The sequence below is a fragment of the Leucoraja erinacea genome, chromosome 7 (assembly GCF_028641065.1).
Source record: "Leucoraja erinacea ecotype New England chromosome 7, Leri_hhj_1, whole genome shotgun sequence".
Classification (NCBI taxonomy): Eukaryota; Metazoa; Chordata; class Chondrichthyes; order Rajiformes; family Rajidae; genus Leucoraja; species Leucoraja erinaceus.
In genome coordinates this window covers 76,948,872-76,971,633 of record NC_073383.1, presented here as the reverse complement: position 1 = coordinate 76,971,633, position 22,762 = coordinate 76,948,872, and the positions used below count along the sequence as shown (strand labels likewise).

General features: G+C 47.3%; 1 protein-coding gene across 1 annotated transcript in view; it reads right to left on the bottom strand.

Annotated features, from left to right (window-relative positions):
• pdia5 (protein disulfide isomerase family A, member 5) overlaps positions 1-22,762 on the bottom strand; it is a 370,444-nt gene that overhangs the window by 10,309 nt on the left and 337,373 nt on the right. Inside the window, exon 17 of the mRNA XM_055638787.1 lies at positions 2,461-2,595. Within this exon, the coding sequence (XP_055494762.1) occupies positions 2,461-2,595 (135 nt within the window). The remainder of the gene's footprint in view (positions 1-2,460; positions 2,596-22,762) is intronic.

The following is a 22,762-nucleotide window of genomic DNA, read 5'->3' as shown; positions in this document are numbered from 1 at the left end:
AGAGGCAGGAAACAGGTTCCCGATGTTGGGGGAGTCCAGAACCAGGGGCCACAGTTTAAGAATAAGGGGTAAGCCATTTAGAACGGTGATGAGGAAACACTTTTTCACACAGAGAGTTGTGAGTGTGGAATTCTCTGCCTCAGAGGGCGGTGGAGGCCAGTTCTCTGGATACTTTCAAGAGAGGGGTAGATAGGGCTCTTAAAGATAGCAGAGTCAGGTGATATGGGGAGAAGGCAGGAACGGGGTACTGATTGGGGATGATCAGCCAAGATCACATTGAATGGCGGTGCTGGCTAGAAGGGCCGAATGGCCTACTCCTGCACCTATTTCCTTTGAGACAAACCTGTCTCCAGATCTCCCATAGAACAATGACTTCCAAGACCCGTGGAGCCCAACCAAGGCCCGTGGAGCTGCCTCACCCACGGATAATACACTGGTACTTCAACCCTGATCGCCCTAATCCCCAACCGTTCCAACATCTAAATCTGCTGCCAAGAACAAGAGGGACCAGTGGTGGCAGGGTGGTGATGGTGGTGGTAGGGGGTGGGGTGGTGATGTGGTGGTGGGGGGGAGGGGGGGGCATGTTGCGGGGGCGGTGGTGGTGGTGGGGGGTGGTGATGTGGTGGGGGGGGGGGGGGGGGGAAGACGAAGAAGGGACCAACAATATTGAAGGGCACTGTAACTCTGCGCCTTGTGGCAACTCCTTTGTGTACTGTGTAGGCAAAAATAAACCTTCACGTTCCGCTACCAGTGACGATAAATGATCGACCCAACTATCATTTCGGGCTGGAAGCCTTCGTCGCGACCGTGGGGATTGCTGTGAGATCGTTGATTTATCCCAGCGTGAACGGAGAGGTTATACATATGTGACTGAAGTTCCTCAGCACCAGCCGTGTGGTCTCAAGAGGTGCAAGGCGGAGGGGAACTGTGCAACAGCCAGGGACAGCAGTGAGAGAGGATGCTGCACAACTCGCATCGGGAGAGAGGAGGAGAACCTCTTCAGAGTAGGCACTCTTCGAGGAGATGTCGCAGTGGAGTAGACAAAATGTAGCAACAAAGAGCCGTCGATGCTGGTTTATACCAAAGATGGACACAAAGTGCTCCACATTGTTTCCCTTGAGATCACACCTTCCCTAAAACTACCTAACAACGCGCTGCCCGAGGTCATTTGTGGTTCCGAATTCCTATATAAAATAGGTGCGGGAGGAGGCCATTCGGCCCTTTGAGCCAGCACCGCCATTCATTGTGATCATGGCTGATCGTCCCCAATCAATAACCCTTAGAAACATAGACGTACAGGTTGGCAGGTTCATTGGCTTAGGTAAAATTGTAAATTGTCTCCAGTCAGCAGGACAATGTTAGTGTAAAGGGCCTGTCCCACATAGGTGACTTTTTAGGTGAGTGCACTCGCCACATGGTCGCCACATGGTCTCTGGTGAGTCTCCCTGAGGAGTTCCCACATTCTGGGAACTAGTCGTGGCCTCAGTACGGTCTCCCCCGCAAGTTTTTCAACATGTTGAAAAATTATCTGTGACCAAAAATTGGTTGCCATGGAGAAAATGGATAATCCTGTAGTCGCAAGTGCAGTGGTAGTGGGGTCGCCATGTAGTTGTCGGTAGTCGTAGGTAGTTTTAGTTCATCGCCTTTGCTCACCGGGCATTTTCACTGGCTCATTGGGGGAAAAAAAACCGTAAGCACAAGTTTTCAGAACCAAGGATAACCGACCGGTAATGTTAAATGTCCGCCCAACTTCACAGCTGGGTATCTCTGGCTTATTAAAAGTTGGCTGGCTTCTTAAAAGTGTCTTCACTCCTTCTCCCCCCCCCTTCTCCCCTCCCCCACCCTCCCTTTTAAAGTACTTACCGTGCACTGTGCTAGCCGTCCTAACCTTCCTGTTCATCGCGGTGTGTGACTGTATCACCTTGGTTTTGCACTGTGTGAATTTCAGACAGCGCCCCCCCTGCTTGCTCCGGGCCCTGCCTTTGCGATGTGTCTGTGTGTGTGTGTGTTTGTGTGTGTCGCCGGCAGTCCGCTGAAAAATTGCCTAAGTGGGACTGGTCCATAAGGTTGATCGCTGGTCGGCGCGGACTCGATTAGCCGAATGGCCTGTTTCCACGCTGTATCTCTAAAGTCGAAAGTCCAAACACAAGGCTCCCTCAGTACTGGCATTGGAGGGAAGAGACATGAATTTGCTACCCCGTTGATAACCGCTTCCCACTACGCACTGCCTGAGGTCAGTTGTGGCTGGCCCTTCTGGGTTTTCTCCAGGCGCTCTGGTCTCCTTCCACACTCCATAGTCATACAGGTTTGCAGGTTCATTGGCTTCGATAAAATTGTAAATTGTCCCTAGTGTGTGTGGGATAGTGCTGGTGTGCGGGAATCGCTGGTCGGCGCGGACTCGGTGGGCCGAAGGGCCTGTTTCCGCGCTGCATCTCTGCACTAAGTTAAAGCTGCACTCACCGATCGTTCCTCGCTGTATCTCTCGGTGAACTTGCCGTAGTTGTAGTAACTGATCATGGGATAGCCCTCCACGGCCTCCAGCTTGCACAGCTCATGGTTCCCTCCCTTCGTGCAGTCCACTGCAGCAAAGGCAACCTGCCGGGTCAAGTAACAACAGTTAGGGTGATCGGGTTGCTACCTTACATCGCCAGTTCAGATCAATTCAGTTGTGATTATTGCCACATGTACCGAGGTACAGTGAAAAGCTTTTGTTGCGTGCTGACCAGTCAGCAGAAAGACAATACATGATTACAATCGAGCCATTTACAGGGTATAGATACATGATGAAGGGAATAATGTGAATAATGTTTATAGGTATGTTACAAAACCTACCTGAATCGTGTTTGAGAATCTGTCCCAGCCCCGTGTGCGCGATTTTGGCCCTGTTTAGAGGGGGCGGGTTTAAAACGCGATTTTTACTAGGCTGTTGCAATCGAAAATGTTCAGCCTAGTAAATCATTAACGGAAAATCGCTGAAAGACACCGTCGCAAAAGGTATTATTAGTTTTTATGGCCTTGTATAATAGTTATAGTAGTTTAAAAATCACTCTCGCAACCTCTCGCAGCCCCAGGGTTTTATAAAGCAAACAATTAAAGGTATGTACCTTATTTTTACATTAAATGGGGCTTTTTAAGAACCCTGTATATAAAGTTTTCTATAGCGAGTAGTTCATTTTGGGCTCTTTATATCCCGCAGTATTTTTCTGGGCACTTGAGGGCACAAATCCAGCGCAATGTGAACGTTCTAAACCAGCGCGTTCACAGGAACCCACTAGAAAGCTGATTTAAATTGACTTTAATTTACAGCAATTGAACACTAAATTCCTTCCATTTGGCCTATAAATTGATGTAAATGAGATTTAAAAATCATGTTTTATTGTGAATTATTTGTGAATATTATTTGGACACTTGGGCTATTTAAAAATGTTAATCATTTATTAAGAAATGGATAGATGTTTAGATCTAGTAATTGAAGTTTGAAATTAGCTACAATTGGGTAACTAACTAATTATATGCTTTAATTTCAGGTCATCCAAGTAAGATTATTTTATATTTGTTTCAGAATGCTTCAATCTATGATAACTGAAAATTTCATTCAGTTTTCTTAATTTTTAAGAAGGTTATGGGCTTTTGACTGTCCACGATCACAACTTTTTTTGTTATGTCCATAGAAAATCAATAGGGAACAAGATGCTAATTTCCGAGTATGAAAATGGCCATAACTTTTTTATTACTTGAGATATGAAAGTGAATTAGGTGTCAAATTAAACTTATTGTTATGCTTTATCTGATGGGATAAATTGCAGACTTGATTTTTTAAATCTCAAAATTTTGTAACATTGCTAATGTTTAGTGCAAGATGAAGCCGGTATAGTCCGAGTGTCTCCAATGTTTAGTCTTGTTTATTGTCACGTGTACCGAGGTAGAAGGAAAAGCCTTTGTTGCGTGCTAACAGTCAGTGGAAGGACAATACATGATTACAATGGAGACATTTACAGTGTATAGATACATGATAAGGGAATAGTAGCTCCAGAGACCCGGGTTTGATCCTGACCACGGGTGCTTGTCTGTACGTTCTCCCCGTGACCTGCGTGGGTTTTCACCGGGATCTCTGGGTTTTCTCCCACAATCCATAGACGTACAGGTTTGTAGGTTGATTGGCTCGGTGTAATTGTAAATTGTCCCCAGTGTGAGTAAGATAGTGTAAATGTGCCGGGATCGCTGGTCGGGCCGAAGGACCTCTTTCCATGCTGTATCGCTAAACTGACAACATGCACAGGGTTGACCCCGCACAATAGTTTAGTTTATTACTGTCACGTGTACCGGCCTACAGTGAAAAGCTATTTGTTGCGTGGCAACCAGTCAGGGAAAAGACTGTACATGATGACAATCAGGCCGTCCACAGTGTACAGATACAGGCTAAAGAGAATAACATTTCGTGCAAGCTAAAGTCCAGTAAAGTCCGATAAAGTCCAATAGTCAAGAGGCACAGAGCAAGAAATGTCAGCTAATTGTGGACGCAGCCCAGACCATCACACAAACCAACCTCCCTTCTATTGACTCCATTTATACCTCACGCTGCCTCGGCAAGGCCAGCAGCGTAATCAAGGACGAGTCGCACACTGGCCACCCCCTCTTCTCCCCTCTCCCATCAGGCAAAAGGTGCAGAAGTGTGAAAACGCACACCACAAGATTCAGGGACAGTTTCTTCCCAGCTGTTATCAGGCAAATGAATACATCTCCCTTAAGCAATGAGCAGTGCTGAACTACTATCTACCTCTTTGATGACCCGTGGACTATCCTTGATCAGACTTTGCCCGCTTTACCTTGCACTGAACATTATTCCCTTGTCATGTGTCTCTACACTGCAAATGGCTCGATTGTAATTGTGTATTGTCTTTCTACTGACTGGTTAGCAAACAACAAAAGCAACATGGCAATACAATATGGTAAGGAACTACTGAATGGCCTAATTCTGCTTCTATGTCTTATGTCAAGGGGTGTCAAAGGTTACGGGGAGAGGCAGGAGAATGGGGTTCGGAGGGAAAAAATAGATCAGTCATGATCGAATGGCAAAGATAACTCGATAAGCTATGTCATGAAACAGGCCCTTTGGCCCAGCTTACACAGACAAGGTTGCCATACTGGGCTAATCCCATATGCCTGCATTTGGCCCATGACCCTCTAAACCCTTTCTATCCATATATCTGTCAAAATATCTCTTAAAAGATACTCCACCACAACTAGGGAGCAGTCCAGAAGCATGATCTACCTATTATCTACCTCGTACTATCTTTGATCAACTTCGTACCTAATGTTAATCTTATTTCCTTCATAGAAACATGTAGAAAATAGGTGCAGGAGTAGGCCATTCGGCCCTTCGAGCCTGCTCCCCATTCAATATGATCCTGGCTGATCATCCAACTCAGTATCCCATCCCTGCCTTCTCTCCATACCCCCTGATCCCTTTAGCCACAAGGGCCACATCTAACTCCCTCTTAAATATAGCCAATGAACTGTGTGACCCCAACTACCCTCTGTGGCAGAGAGTTCCAGAGATTCACCACTCTCTGTGTGAAAAAATGTTTTCCTCATCTCGGTCCTACAAGATTTCCCCCTTATCCGTAAACTGTGACCCCTTGTTCTGGACTTCCCCAACATTTGGAACAATCTTCCTGTGTCTAGCCTGTCCAACCCCTTAAGAATTTTGTAAGTTTCTATAAGTTTCTGTATTCATCGTGTATCTGTGCACTGTGGACGGCTTGATTGTAATCATGTGTTGTCTTTCCCCTGACTGGTCAGCACGCAACTACAGCTTTTCACTGTACCTCAGTATACGTGACAATAAACTGAACGAATGTAAACTAAACGCCATCACAATTGTACCTGGTTCTAGAACTCAAGAATGTTAAATTGTCATGTGCACTGAGAAAGGAACGATGAAATTCTTACTGGCTACATCTTTCCAGGCTTGTTAACGGAACGACACAGCAAATAATTGTACAACCATCAATTATACTGTCAATTATTAGTTGTACTAGATAGACCATTACACTGCAAGCTGAAGTGTGTAGCACAAACAACAAAAGTTTCAGAGTAGTTTCTTGCTGAGGTAGGGTTGTGGCTAACAGGATGGCAGAATGCCAAGGAAAATCTGCTCCGGCGAGGATGTCGTTAACCCGGAAAGGGTGCAGGGATTATTTGTGAGGATGCTGCCAGAATTCGAAGGCCTAAGCTATAGGGAGAGGTTGAGCAGGCTAGGACTTCATTCCATGGAGCGCAGGAGGATGAGGGGTGATCTTATAGAGGTGTGTAAAACACACAGAATGAATGCACATTCTTTTACCCGGAGCAACAGCCAGAAGACAAAGGCTTACGGTGAGAGGGGCAAGATTTAATAGGAACCTGATGGGCATTTTTTTCTCACACAGAGGGTGGTGTGTATGGAACAAACTGCAAGCGGAGATAGTTGGGGCAATTAGAGTTACAACATTTTAAAGACACTTGGACAAGTACATAGAGTCATAGAGTCTTAAAGCATGGAAACAGGCCCGTGGGTCCAACTTGCCCACACCGGCCATCTACACGTCCCACCTGCCTGCATTTGGCCCAAATCTCTCCAAAATTGTCCTATTCATGCACCTGTCTAAATGTTTCATAAACGTTGCAATAGTACCTGCCTCAACTACCTCCTCCGGCAGCTCGTTCCATACACATACCAACCATTGCGTGAAAAAGTCATCCATCAGATTCCTATTAAATCACCCCCCCCGGCACAGGGCGGCACGGCGGCGCAGTGGTAGAGTTGCTGCCATACAGAGCTTACAGCTCCGGAGATGCGGGTTCGATCCCGGCTACGGGTGCTGTCTGTACGGAGTTTGTATGTTCTCCTCGCGACCGCGTGGGTTTTCTCCGAGATCTTCGGTTTCCTCCCACACTCCAAAGACGCGCAGGTTTGTCGGTTAATTAGCATGGATTTGTATACTTGGTATGTGTCAAATTGTCCCCAGTGTGTGTGTAGGATAATGTTATTAGGCGGGGATCGCTGGCCAGCGCGGACTCGGGTGGGTCAAAGGGCCTGTTTCCGCGCTGTGTCTCCAAACTCGCCATACACACAATGAAGAAGATATCCAAACTAAAGTAAATGATACCTTAAACCTACGCTCTCTGTTTCTCAATTCCCCAACTCTGGGCGAGACGCTCTGTGCATCTACCCGATCTATTCCTCTCATGGTTTTATACACCTCTATAAGATATGTGGTTAGAAAATAATTAGAGGGAGATGGGCCAAATGCGGGCAGGTGGGATATGCGTAGATGGGGCATCTTGTTCGGCAAGGCTAAGTTGGGATGAAGGGATGTTCCCATGCTGTATAACTTGATAAAAACTCATGGGTATTTTGCTGACTATAGTTTAAATAAATCTTATTAGGCAAGCTCAGCGGCTGAAAGGCAATGTTCTGCCATCCTTGCTATGATGCTTAAAGTGTTGCTCCACGCCGATTTGAAGAACAGATTTCACATCACCCCATCCCAATCATTCGGTTCTTCGTGGAGATGCAGGTGCCTGTGTTGCATGTGTTCATAGGATTGTTTGGTGGTGCAAGCAAGGATACGGAAAGAACCTACGCAATATGATTTTAGTTTTTTACGATGTGGCCAAAGAGGTTTAAGAAAGAATGGGAGATGCTGGAAAAATCGCAGGCAGACAAAAATGCTGGAGAAACTCAGCGGGTGAGGCAGCATCTATGGAGCGAAGGAATAGGTGACGAGCTGTAGAGGCTCTACACCAAATGACAGCTGATGTTTGGAGCTCTGCTTAGTTTAATTTAGAGATACAGCGCAGACATAGGTGCTTCGGCCCACCGAGTCCGCACTGACCGGTGATCCCCGCACACTAACACTACCCTACACACACATTAGGGACAATATACAATCTACAAGGACAAGGACGAACAGACTAAAAAACAATTTTTACCCCACTGCTGTAAAAGCACTAAATGTAGCCGCCAAGGAACGCAGGGGCGATACATACCAAGGGACTGTGGTACACTGTGAAATTGACAGAGGGATGAAGGGTTGGGTGTTTATGCGTGCTATTTTCATGATATTTATTTTAGTTGTTTATCTTTTAATATTTTATCTTGTATATATCGTTAGCTTTTAGAAATGTTTGAATGGTGCACTGACTGGCTGACATTTTTAAATTTCGTTGTACATTGTTCATGTTACAATGACAATAAAGAAACTATTCTATTCTATTCTATGATTTTTGCCCAGCCAATTAGCCTACAAACCTGTACTTCTTTGGAGCATGGGAGGAAACTGGAGATCCCGGAGAAAAACCACGCAGGTCACGGGGAGGACGTACAAACTCCGTACAGACAGCACCCGTAGTTGCAGATTAAAATAATTCCAGGTTATTAAGTTTGATCAAGACCTCCATGGGCCAGCACAGTGGGGCAGCTATACAGTTGCTGCCTAACGACGCCAGAGACCCGGGTTCGATCCTGACTATGGGTGCTGCCTGAACGGAGTTTGAACGTTCTCCCTGTGACTGCGTGGGTTTTCGCCGGGTGCCCTGGTTTCCTCCCACGTGCAAAGACGTGCAGGTTTGTAGGTTAATTGGCATCGGTAAAATTGTAAATTGTCCCTCGAGTGCTAGTGATCGCTGGTCGGCACGGATTTGGTGGGCCTGTTCACTGCATTTTAAATTGTTGTGTCCATCTTTCGTTTGGTTCCATTTAGAAATAGTATGAGACGTTGTCTGCATTTATCGACTTACTACAAGTATAAGGTGCAACAGTGCTTTAAAAAATAAATGGTGTCAGGATCTGGTAAGGGGGGGATGAAAAATACGAAGTTGGTGTATCCCTTTTTGCGCTGTTTTCATATGAGAGCTTTTGTTTCTTTTTCTTTCTTTCTTTTCTATGATCTATTTCTTAACTTTTTTCCCCCAACTCTTTTTCTAATGGGTTTTTCTTTTTGATCACTCTTTCACACTAACACGACTCTTTCTCCAAAATTCTTAAGGGGTTGGACAGGCTAGATGCAGGAAGATTGTTCCCGATGTTGGGGAAGTCCAGGACAAGGGGTCACAGCTTAAGGATAAGGGGGAAATTCTTTAAAACCGAGATGAGAAGAACTTTTTTCACACAGAGAGTGGTGAATCTCTGGATCTCTCTGCCGCAGAGGGTAGTCGAGGCCAGTTCATTGGCTATATTTAAGAGGGAGTTAGATGTGGCCCTTGTGGCTAAGGGGATCAGGGGGTATGGAGAGAAGGCAGGTACGGGATACTGAGTTGGATGATCAGCCATGATCATATTGAATGGCGGTGCAGGCTCGAAGGGCCGAATGGCCTACCCCTGCACCTAATTTCTATGTCTATGTTTCTCTGTTTTTTACTTTCTTTATTTCTATCTTTCCTTAAAGCTTAAAAAATGAAGGGGTACAATAAATCTAATAATATATATGTGGCTTGTACTACTGTAATTTTAGTGGCGGCCCAGGCAGCAGCGGCTTGCCTGCAGTCCGTTTGTTTTTGCGTTTTTGTGTTGTTTTTTTTCGTTTTGTCTAGTTAAGTTTTTGGTTTTTAGGTTGTGTTTGTGTGGGGGGGGGGGGGGGGGTTGAAACGGGGCTTGCTGTCTCTCCCTTCGGGGGAATGCGACTTTTTTGTCGTATCCCCCTTCTCTGCCTCCGTCTGCGCTGAGGCCTAATGGTGGAGCTGGCGACCTCGAGACTCCGGAGGCAGAGCCACACAGGACTTGCCCTGGGCTCGCTCCCGTGAGGGCAGTCCGGCTCGGGGCTGGAACGGCGCTGCCGTGAGGGGCTGTGACGCTCCCGTGACGGCGGCCTGGCGCGGGGCTGAGACTCTCCCGTGAGGGGCTGTGGCGCTCCCGTCGGGGTGGCCCAGCTCGAGGGAGGTACGGCGCTCCCGTCGGAGCGGCCCAGCTCGAGGGAGGAACGGTACTCACGTGAGGGCGATCCGGCTAGGGGCTGGAAGGGTGCTCCGGTGGCTGGGACGGCGTTGACCTGAGTCCGGGGTTCAGCCGCTGCGTCCACTGGACTGGAGGGCGGCAGCTTCGACCACCCCGGGCCGCGGTGTTTGAGCCGGCCCGTTTGCGGGGTTCGGTGAGCCGCGGGACTGTTTGTACCATCGCCCGGTGGGGTATCGCGTCAGCGCAGAGGGATAAGAGGAGGGAAGGGACTGCAGCCCTAAGATTTTTGCCTCCACCACAGTGAGGAGGTGCTTGGAGGACTCACTGTGGTGGATGTTAATTTGTGTTTATTGTTGTTTATTATTGTATTATTGTATGTATGACTGCAGGCACGAAATTTCGTTCAGACCGTAAGGTCTGAATGACAATAAAGGTAATTCTAATTCTAATTCTAATAAATAAAATATATTAAAAAAAAAAAAAAAATAGTATGAGAACAGGCCCTTCGGCTCCCGATTCTGTGCCAACCAGCGACCCCCGTACACTAGTTCTATCCTAGACATTGGGGACCATTTATAGAAGGCAATTAACCTACACATCTGTACGTCTGTGGAGTGTGGGAGGAAACCGGAGCCCACAGAGAATCACGCTATCACGCAGGGAGAAGGTACAAACTCCATACAGACAGGATTGAACCAGAGTCTCTGGCGCTGTGAGGCAGCAACTCTGCCGCTGTGCTGCCCTCATTCTGACCTTAATTTCACTTTCATAAATTTACGTGACACGGTGGCGATATTTTAAGCTGTTGTGTCCACCTGGTGACTCAGAGTGGATATTTTCATGCCTCGATCGATTTGAAAAATAATTTCTTTCAGGAAGTGCCGTGTCATTTAATCTGTGTGCGGCGTGCGTATTAAGCTTCAATTTACTGCGGCTAAAAAAAGGAAATAGATCAGCAGCTTGGAGAAGATCGACTGATATCAAAACACTCTCGACGGCCACCAAAATACCCCAGCATTTGCCTCCGGTGAGGGCGAAAATGCCGAGGGAACAACGGAGGCAGGCAGCAGCGGCACAGCGGCAGATACAGGCCCTTCGGCCCACCGAGTCCGCGCCGCCCGGCGATCCCCGCACACAAGCACTACCCTACACACACCGGGAACAACTTACAATTATACCGAGCCGATTAACGTACAAACATGCACGTCTTTGGAGCGTGGGAGGAAACCGGAGCACCCGGTCTCGGGGGGAATGTACAAACTCCGTGCAGACAGCACCCGTAGTCGGAATCGAACCTGGGTCTCTGGCGCTGTAAGGCAGCAACTCTACCACAGCTCCCATATAGCATAGATACAGGGTAGGAATGATTCAGAGGGCTCTGGACCAAATGCAGGACAATGGGATGTAGGAGGCTGCTTCCTGATGTAAGGTCTTTTAATAAATCAACATGTTCAATAGGTTTAGTTTTAGTTTATAGATACAGCGCGGAAACAGGCCCTTCGGCCCACTGGGTCCACGCCGACCAGCGATCCCCGCACATTAACACTATCCTACACCCACTAATTTTTACATTTACCAAGCCAATTAACCTACACACCTGCACGTCTTTGAGCTGTTTTAATTTGTGCCTGTGCCTGTGATTCCTGTGGATGGGGTGAGCTGTTTTAAATATCTGGGAGTCCACATCTCTGAGGATATGACATGGACATCACACGTCACAGCACTCGTGAGTAAGGCAAGGCAGCGCCTTTACCACCTCAGGCAATTGAGGAAATTCAGAGTGTCTTCGAGGATCCTCCAGTGCTTCTACGCAGCGGTTGTGGAAAGCACTTCACCCGCCCCCCTGCAGGAAATATACATCAGGAGGTGCAACTCCAGAGCCAATAAAATCATGGGAGACCCCTTCCACCCATGCAACTGACTGTTCCAGCTGCTACGGTCAGGCAAACGCCTCCGTTGCCATGCGGTGAGAACGGAGAGGTTGAGAAGGAGTTTCTTCCCAGAGGCCATTCGGACTGTAAACTCCTATCTCACCAGGGACTAACTTTACTGACGTTTTTCCTTCCAATATTTAATATGTAAAAGAATATGTGTGTGTTTATGATTGTGTTTGTAGTTTGTTTGGTTGTTTGTTTGTTTGTCTTTTTGCACAAAGTCCGCTAGCATTGCCACTTTTCATTTCACTGCACATCTCGTATGTGTTTGTGACGAATAAACTTGACTTGATTTGCCTATCTGAGTAAAGATGGACACAAAATGCTGGAGTAACTCAGCTGGACAGGCAGCATCTCTGGAGAGAAGGAATGAGTGACTTTTCGGGTCGAGACCCTTCTTCAGACTGATGTCAGGGTAGTGGGTGGGACAGAGAATTACTGTAGTCGGAGACAGTAAGACTGGTGGGGGAATTGGGAAGAGATGGAGAGAGAGAGAGAAAGCAAGGGCTAATTGAAGTTAGAGAAGTCAATGTTCATATCTTACGGGGTTCTTAAGGGGTTGGACAGGCTAGATGCAGGAAGATTATTCCCGATGTTGGGGAAGTCCAGAACAAGGGGTCACAGCTTAAGGATAAGAGGGAAGTCTTTTAGGACCGAGATGAGAAAATCATTTTTTACACAGAGAGTGGTGAATCTCTGGAATTCTCTGCCACAGAAGGTAGTTGAGGCCAGTCCATTGGCTATATTTAAGAGGGAGTTAGATGTGGCCCTTGTGGCTAAAGGGATCAGGGGGTATGGAGAGAAGGCAGGTATGGGATACTGAGTTGGATGATCAGCCATGATCATATTGAATGGTGGTGCAGGCTCGAAGGGCCGAATGGCCTACTCCTGCACCTATTTTCTATGTCTATGTCTATGTCTATACTGCTGGGGTATAAGCTACCCAAGCAAAATATGAGGTGCTGCTCATCCAATTTGCGCTGGGCTTCACTCTGACAGTGGAGGAGGCCCAGGACAGAAAGGTCATATTGGGAATGGGAGGGGAAGTGTTTAGCAACCGGAAGATCAGGTAGGTTAAGTCGGTCTGAGCGGAGGTATTCAGCGCATGGTCTCGCCGATGTACAGGAGTTGACACCTGGAACAGCGGATACAGTAGATAAAGTCGGAGGAGGTGCAAGTGTACCTTTGCCTTACCTGCAAAGACTGTCGGGGTCTTTGGATGGAGTCGAGGGGGGAGGTAAAGGGACAGGTGTTGCATCTCCTGCGGTTGCTGGGGAAAGTACCTGGGGAGGGGGTGGTTTGGGTGGGAAGGGACAAGTTGACCAGGGAGTTGGGGAGGGAACGGTCTCTGCGAAAAGCAGAAAGGGGTGGAGATGGGAAGATGTGGCCAGTAGTGGGATCCCGTTGGAGTTGGCGAAGATGATGGAGGATTATATGCTGTATGCGACGGCTGGTGGGATGGAAGGTGTGGACAAGAGGGACTCTGCTCTTGTTATGAATGGGGGGAGGGGGAGCAAGAGTGGAGCTGCGGGATATCGAGTACACCCTAGTAAGAGCCTCATCTCTATTGTAAGTGGGGATCCCCTGTTCCCTAAAGAATGAGGACATCTCCGATGACCTGCCATGGAATCCACATCCCCATGACGGAGGTGGAACGTGTTTCCAGCTTCAGGTTCCTGGGGGGTCAACATCTCCGATGATCTCTCTTGGACCCACAATACCTCAACTCTGGTCAAGAAGGCTCACCAGCGTCTCTTCTTCCGGAGGAGACTGAAGAAGGTCCATCTGTCTCCTCAGATCCTGGTGAACTTCTACCGCTGCACCATCGAGAGCATCCTTACCAACTGTATCACAGTATGGTATGGCAACTGCTCCGACCGGAACGCACTGCAGAGGGTGGTGAAAATTGCCCAACCTATCACCGGTTCCTCGCTCCCCTCCATTGAGTCTGTCCAAAGCAAGCGTTGTCTGCGGCGGGCGCTCAGCATCGCCAAGGACTGCTCTCACCCCAACCATGGACTGTTTACCCTCCTACCATCCGGGAGGCGCTACAGGTCTCTCCGTTGCCGGACCAGCAGGTCCAGGAACAGCTTCTTCCCTGCGGCTGTCACACTACTCAACAATGTACCTCGGTGACTGCCAATCACCCCCCCCCCCCCCCTCCTTCCACAGGAAAAACACTATGTCTGTATACATGTAAATAAAATTATTTATTGAAATCATATTCTATGTCGCTCTTCCAGGGAGATGCTAACTGCATTTCGTTGTCTCTGTACTGTACACTGACAACGACAATTAAAGTTGAATCTGAATCGGAAAACCTCATCCTGGGCGCAATGCGATGTAGCCCAAAGGTATTGGGAGTAGGGGATAGAATCTTTAAATCTCTCCTATCTGAGGAAAGTCAGATACAGGGTATGGGTAAAGTACGAAATTGCCTCCTACATAGGGCCAGCATGGTCTGCAAGGACCAGGTGGGCCGAAGGGCCTCTATGCTGAATAAGCTCTCTCTAGTAGGCCATTTGACCCTTCAGTTTCTCTGTCCTTCAGATTTCCTATCTCCATTTCTCTCCTAATGCAAATTTAATTCAATTCTTCCCTCATTCATAGCCTCAGAATTAAAGGACGTTCCTTTAGGAAGGAGTCGAGGAGGAATTTATTGAATCAGAGGGTGGTGAATCTGTGGAATTCATTGCCACAGAAGGCTGTGGAGGCCAGGTCAATGGATATTTTTAAGGCAGAGATAGATAAATTCTTGATTAGTACGGGTGTCAGGGGTTAGAAACACATACAATTCTTAAAGGATTGGACAGGCTAGTTTAGTTTTAGTTTAGACATACAGCACGGAAACAGGCCCTTCGGCCCACTGGGTCCACGCCGACCAGCGATCCCTGCACATTAACACTATCCTACACCCACTAGGGACAATTTTTACATTTACCAAGCCAATTAACCTACATACCTGCACGTCTTTGATGCAGGAAAAATGTTCCCGATGTTGGGGGAGTCCGGAACCAAGGGGTCACAGTTTAAGAATTTAGGACTGAGATGAGGAAAAACTTTTTCACCCAGAGAGTTGTGAATCTGTGGAATTCTCTGTACTTCTCAGACTTCTCAGAAGGCAGTGGAGGCCAATTCACTGGATGTTTTCAAGAGAGAGTTGGATTCAGCTCTTAGGGCTAACGTAATCAAGGGATATGGGGAGAAAGCAGGAACGGGGTACTGATTTTAGATGACCAGTCATGGCTTGAAGGGCCGCACGGCCTACTCCTGCACCTATTTTTCTATGTTGTGGGGAAAAAGGCAGGAGAATGGGGTTAGGAGGGAGAGACAGATCAGCCATGATTGAATGGCAGAGTAGACTTGATGGGACGAATGGCCTAATTCTGTTCCTATCACTGATGAACTTATGAGCACTTGAAATCCAAAAATGTTTAGATCACTTGCAAACTTTTTTGTGAATCCTAAGTAGAAAGTTAATTGATCTGCCCTTTCAATGCTCCCTTTTAATACAATCCCCTGTTCATGGCTGTAAGGAGCTTACATTTGTCTTTACTAATCATTTTCTCCTATCTATAGAAGCTTTCACAGTCAGTTCATGTTTTCCGTAAGCTTACTTATATACTCTATTTTCTCTTCCCAACTAATCCCTTTGTTCTCCTCTGCTAGTCCTAGGATCCAACACCAGCCCGACTAGCTCCCTACCATGGAAAGCATTTTATCCGGATGCATCACAGCATGGTTTGGGAACAGCTCTATCAAAGACCGCTAGAAATTGCAGAGAATCGTAGACGCAGCCCAGGTCATCGCACACACAAACCTCCCTTCTATTGATTCCATTGATACCTTTTTCTCACAGAGAGTGGTGAGTCTGGGGAATTCTCTGCCTCAGGGTGCGGTGGAGGCAAGTTCTCTGGATGCTTTCAAGAGAGAGCTAGATAGGGCTCTTAAAAATAGCAGAGTCAGGGGATATGGGGAGAAAGCAGGAACGGGGTACTGATTGTGGATGATCAGCCATGATCACATTGAATGGCGGTGCTGGCTCGAAGGGCCAAATGGCCTATTCCTGCACCTAGTGTCTATTGTCTATACCTCACGCTGCCTCAGCAAGGCCAGCAGCATAATCAAGGACGAGTCGCACCCTGTCCACTCCCACTTCTCCCCTCTCCCATCGGGCAAAAGGTACAGAAGTGCGAAAACGCACACCTCCAGATTCAGCGAGTTTCTTCCCAGCTGTTATCTGGCAACTGAACCATCCTACCTCAACCAGAGAGCGGTCCTGAGCTATTATCTACTTCATCGGAGACCCTCGGACTATCTTTGACTTCACTGGCTTTATCTTGCACTAAACGTTTTTCCTGTTATTCCCTTCATCATGTATGTGTACACGTGAACGGCTCAATTGTAATCATGTATTGTCTTTCCGCTGACTGGTTGGCACGCAACAAAAGCTATTCACGGTACCTCGGTACGCGTGAAAATAAACTGAACTCAATAAACTGGTCTCAACTCAACCCACCCTGGTTTGGCCTCTGGAAGATGAAGTTAATTAGAGATTTACTCTAATTGCAATATCCTGTTCAATGCCATCCTCTACATCACCGCTATAGTTTGTGGGTGTGGATTCAAGTCCCACTGGTGTGTTACGGGGTTCACAGCGCCACAGATGCATGGTATCATGCACTACTGGGCCAGCCACTTGGATTAAGGTGCTTGATGATACAAATACACTAGGAATCCCAGAACCAACACCAATGGCTGGAAACAGAGCGTGGGTCAGGAAGCACCTCTGGAGAAATAGGATGGGTGATTTCAGTATAGGAGTAAAGAGGTTCTTTTGCAGTTGTAATAGGGCTCTGGTGAGACCACATCTGGAGTATTGTGTACAGTTTTGGTCTCCTAATTTGAGGAAGGACATCGTTGTGATTGAGGCAGTGCAGCGTAGGTTCATGAGATTGATCCCTGGGATGGCGGGACTGTCATACGAGGAAAGATTGAAAAGACTATGCTTGTATTCACTGGAGTTTCGAAGGATGGGGGGGGGGGGGGTCTTATAGAAACATATAAAATTATAAAAGGACTGGACTAGATGCAGGAAAAATGGTCCCAATGTTGGGTGAGTCCAGAACCAGGGGCCACAGTCTTAGAATAAAAGGGAGGTCATTTAAGACTGAGGTGAGAAAAAATGTTTTCACCCAAAGAGTTGTGAATTTATGGAATTCCCTGCCACTGAGGGCAGTGGAGGCCAAGTCACTGGATGGATTTAAGAGAGAGTTAGATAGTGCTCTAGGGGCTAGTGGAGTCAAGGGATATGGGGAGAAGGCAGGCACAGGTTATTGATAGGGGACGATCAGCCATGATCACAATGAATGGCGGTGCTGGCTCGAAGGGCCGAATGGCCTCCTCCTGCACCTAGTGTCCATGTTTCTGGTCGTGACCCTTCTTCAGACTGAGAGTCAGGGTGCGGGAACTGGAGGTAGGATGAGGCCAGAACAAGGGAAGGCCTCGAAGGCGGCAAACTCTACTGCCGCGCCACCGTGCCGCCCGAAAGCTCTTCCATTAAGAGATAATGAAAGATAAATCACAGCACTATTTTGATCAAGCAACCTAAACTGCGGATTATTATTAAAGCAATCAAAGTGAAGTGCAGATGCTGGTTTAATACCAGAGATAGACACAAAGTGCTGGATCAACTCAGCAGGTCAGGCGGCTTCTTATAAGGTCATAACTCATAAGTGATAGGAGCAGAATTAGGCCATTCGGTCTGTCAAGCCTACTCCACCCATGGCTGATCCATCTCTTCCTCATAATCCCATTCTCCTGCCTTCTCCCCATAACCCCTGACACCCAGTGGCGGACTGGCCAGGGTATCAGCTTGCCCGATGGCAAGTGGGCCCCTGATGAAGTGGGCCCATTATATCAAGTGGGCCCCAGATGAAGTGGGCCCGCTTTGTCTCCTGGCAACCAATATTTTTAGACCCAGTCCGCCACTGCTGACACCCGTACCAATCTGGAATCTATCTATCTCTGCCGTAGAAATATCTACGGGTCGGGTCCCTTCTTTAGATTCTTCTTCAGATCTTTAAAGCAACGCAGTCGGGACATCTTTCAACAAAGGAATGGTGGCTGTGGTTCACAAACAGAATCTCTGACGCTCCTTTGAAGCCAGCAAGCCTCAGCATTTCCCGTTAGCTACTCAAACCTATTTCCAAGAGAGGAGAAAACAACAAAGAGGGAGGTTTTTGTGTTTGATTTGTTCGCAGGGACTTCATGGGTGTTCTGATTCTGCCCGTTGCCAGACATCGGAGTGCTTGCAAAGTCCAGCTGGAGGCGCAGAGCAACGAGGTGTGGCGGGGAATATTGGCATTCTTCCCCCTTTCAGAGGTCAGCTGATGCAGCATAGGGTAGGCTAAGGGACACTCCTGTGTGTTGATAGATCAAGGGGAGCCTGGCATCGGACTCAAGCAGCCTGAAGTGACTTGGATCCCGTGTTAGTGAAAGATCCTGTTCACATAACCGGCTTATTGGCAAAAGGATTGGGTTTAATGGAATTGTTATTGACAGTCATTTGGGGGAAAAGAGGGAACGTGGACAAAGCAGCATTAAGCGCATTGATTTTTTCAATCCTGCACGAACAGCATTAGAAATGGCCATGGCTTTGTTCCATTAACACAAGTTGCTGATCAATATGTACTCTATGTACTCTAATCAATATGTACCTTGCAAAGCAAGGTTGTGGCGAGGCATAGGTCAATGCACAAACACACTGCATCATTTTCTATTTTGTAGTGCTGGGTTTGATGGCTAAAAATTGGACGTTCTGGAACTCTTCCACAGATACGCCGCAGAAGGCATTTTATCAGGAAGCATCACAGCGTGGTTTGGGAACAGCTCCGTCCAAGATCCCAAAGAAATTGCAGAGAGTTGTGGATGCAGCCCAGACCATCGTGCAAACCAACCTCCCTTCCATTGACTCCATTTACAGTCAATGGCCGCGGCAAGGCCACCAACATAATCAAGGACCAGTCTCACCCCGGTCACTCCCTCTTCTCCCCTCTCCCGTCAGACAAGAGGTACAGAAGTGTGAAAACGCACACCTCCAGATTCAGGGATAGTTGTGCCCAGCTGTTATTAGACAACTGAACCATCCTATCAACAATTGATTGAGAACGGTCCTGAGCTATTATTTACCTCATTGTTCAGTTCGTTTTAGTTCATTGTCATGGGTATCGAAGATTTTGTTGTGAGACATTTACAATTAGAGGCCCTTGGACTAGAGAGTTGTGAATTTGTGGAATCACCCAGAGAGTTGTGAATTTGTGGAATTCCCTGCCACAGAGAGCAGTGGAGGCCAATTCACTGGATGAATTTAAAAGAGAGTTAGATAGAGCTCTTGGGGGCTAGCGGAATCAAGGGATAAGGGGAGAAGGCAGGCACGGGTTACTGATTGTGGATGATCAGCCAAGATCACAATGACAATAGACAATAGGTGCAGGAGTAGGCCATTCGGCACTTCGAGCCACCACCGCCATTCAATGTGATCATGGCTGATCATCGACAATCAGTACCCCGTTCCTGCCTTCTCTCCATATCCCTTAACTCTGCTTTTCCTAAGATCTCTATCTAACGATCTAATGAATGGAAGTACAGGCTCGAAAGGCCAAATGGCCTCCTCCTGCACTTATTTTCTATGTTTCTATGACTATCTTTAATTGGACTTTATCTTACACTAAATGTAATTTTGTTTACCCTGTACCATCTAATCATGTATATTCTTTCCGACTGGTTAGCACACAGTATCTCGGTAAACTAAACTAAAACAAAACAAAACTTTTAAGGTGGTGATTTTGGCGCGGTAGTTGCAGGGGTTAACGGGTGCATTGGCCAGACTTGCATTCCTTGGAGGGCAGAAGGAAGGTCACAGGGTCATATGTCCTTGAGGTATTTAAGGCGATTGATGGATTTGACAGGAGAGCTTAAAACTATTTCCTCTGGTCCAGAGTGCAGAGAAAGAGAAAATTAAAAAAATTAGAACAGTGTTGTTTCTTCATAAAATGCACGGTGGAATTGTGGAATTTGTGGACCTGAAACGTCACCCATTCCTGCTCCCCATAGATGCTGCCTCACCCTCTGTGTTACTCCAGCATTTTGTGTCTACTTTCGATTTTATCCAGCATACCAGGGGCCACAGTTTAAGAATAAAGGGTAAGCCATTTAGAACGGAGACACGAGGAAACACTTTTTTCTCACAGAGAGTTGTGAGTCTGTGGAATTCTCTACCTCAGAGAGCGGTGGAGGCCGGTTCTCTGGATACTTTCAAGAGAGAGCTAGATAGGGCTATTAAAGATAGTGGAGTCAGGGGATATGGGGAGAAGCCAGGAACAGGGTGATGATTGGGGATAGTCAGCCATGATCACAGTGAATGGCGGTGCTGGCTCGAAGGGCCGAATGGCCTACTCTTGCACCTATTGTCTATAGCATCTATGGAGAGAAGGAATGGGTGACGTTTACGGGTCCCTTGCGGGTCTCGACCCGAAACGTCACCCGTTCCTTCTCTCCACAGATGCTGCCTCACCCGCTGAGTTACTCCAGCATTTTGTGTCTACCTTCGATTTTATCCAGCATCTGCAGTTCTCGCTTACACCAAGACCCATGGAATCTTGGTGGGTAAACAAAGTTAAATCCAGTCACGATTCAATTGAAAGGTCGTACAGGTTAAAGTAATCAAACAGCGAACAGTGCTCTTTGTATCTCAGCCACTGAAATATCGCAGCATTGCATTAAAAATGCAGCCGGGGAGTGAAAGGCAAGTTTAGATTTAGTGCACAATTGTGGAAAATCGCATGGACTTACAAGCGAGTTAGCAAGAATTGGCAATAAGTAAGAAATAAAAATAACAACAGAATCTTTAGAAAGATGAGGGGTGACCTTTTTGAAACCATGTTCGACGGCATGCAGAGGATAAGACTGTTTGGTGAACTTTTTCGTTTAGTTTAGGTTAGTTTAGTCTAGAGATACAGCACGGAAACTAGGCCCTTCGGACCACCGAGTCCGAGCCGACCAGCGATCCCCGCACGTTAACACTATCCTACACCCACCAGGGACAATTTGTACATTAACCTACAAACCTGTACGTCTTTGGAGTGTGGGAGGAAACCGAAGATCTCGGAGAAAACACACGCAGGTCACGGGGAGAACGTACACAAACTCCGTACAGACGGCACCGGTAGTCGGGATGGAACCCGGGTCTCCGGCGCTGCATTCGCTGTAAGGCAGCAACTCTAGCGCTGCGCCACCGTGACCGCTTTTATAATTCTGTCGGCGCCAAAATGTGGCGACACGTGTGTATTGCCAAGGTGAGTTTAGTTTAGTTTTCCTCCGGGTGCTCTGGATTCCTCCCACATCTCAATGACGTGCAGGTTTGTAGGGAGTGGATGAGAGGGTGCTCCGGATTCCTCCCACATCTCAATGACGTGCATGGTGGGATAACATGGAATTGGTGTATCATGGGCGATCGGTGGTTAGTGTGGACTCTGTGGGCCGAAGGATCTGCTCCCATGCTATATCTTTAACTACACTAAATAAAGGAACATCCCAATATCTTAGCCTCCTCTGCCCTTCCCTAATGGACCTTATCATAACCTTTAACCCCTCTATCTGACCCCTTTGCCTTCTCTTTTCTCCCTAACAGGAAAGACACAAGTTTGTTCAGTTTTTTTTTTCTAGTGTAACTATGCCAGGCACGGTGGCGCAGCGTTGCTGCCTTACTGCGCCAGAGACCCGGGTTCGATCCCAACTACGGGTGCTGTCTTTACGGAGTTTCTACGTTCTCCCCATGACCTGCGAGGGTTTTATACGATATCTTCGGTTTTGTCTTACACGCCAAAGACACGCAGGTTTGCAGGTGAATTGGCTTGGTATAAATGTAAATTGCCACTAGTATGTGAACACACAAGAGTGTGTTCTTCTGTTCCGATGTCGGAGCTCCAATCATCCCGGCGAGAGGGCCTGAACATCGGGCCGTCCGTCGCGGCGACTGCAGAGGGTTCAAAGGCACCGACCACGGATGAACAATAGACAATAGACAATTGGTGCAGGAGTAGGCCATTTGGTCCTTCGAGCCAGCACCGCCATTCAATGTGATTATGGCTGATCATCCCCAATCAGTACCCCGTTCCTGCCTTCTCCCCATATCCCTGACTCCGCTATTTTTAAGAGCCCTATCTAGCTCTCTCTTGAAAGAATCGAGAGAACCTGCCTCTGAGGCAGAGAATTCCTCAGACTCACCACTCTCTGTGAGAAAAAGTGTTTCCTCATCTCTGTTCAAAATGGGTTACCCCTTATTCTTAAACTGTGTGGCCCCTGGTTCCGGACTCCCCCAACATAGGGAACATGTTTCCTGCCTCTAGCGTGTCCAAACCCTTAACAATCTTATATGTTTCAATAAGATCCCCTCTCATCCTTCTAAACCCCAGAGTGTACTAGCCCAGCTGCTCCATTCTCTCAGCAAATGACAGTCCCGCCATCCCAGGAATTAACCTTGTAAACCTACGCTGCACTCCCCTCAATAGCAACAATGTCCTTCCTCAAATTAGGGAAACAAAGGGGAAGATGACTGAACTTTATTGCCTTCCCTCACAGTGGGGAACGTTGACTCCACTGTGTGGGGATGTTCATTTTAAACTCTATTGTGTATTGTGTTCTTTTTATTTGCACTTTTAATTTTAACTCAAATCTCACTGTACCAATTGGTGCATGTGTCAATAAATGTAACTTGAACTTAAACTTGACTTGAACTAGCATGTGTGTGTGTGTGTGTAGGATAGTGTAAGTGTGCGGGGGGTGGGGGTGGGGTAGGAATCGCTGGTCGGTGCAGACCCGGTGGGCTGAA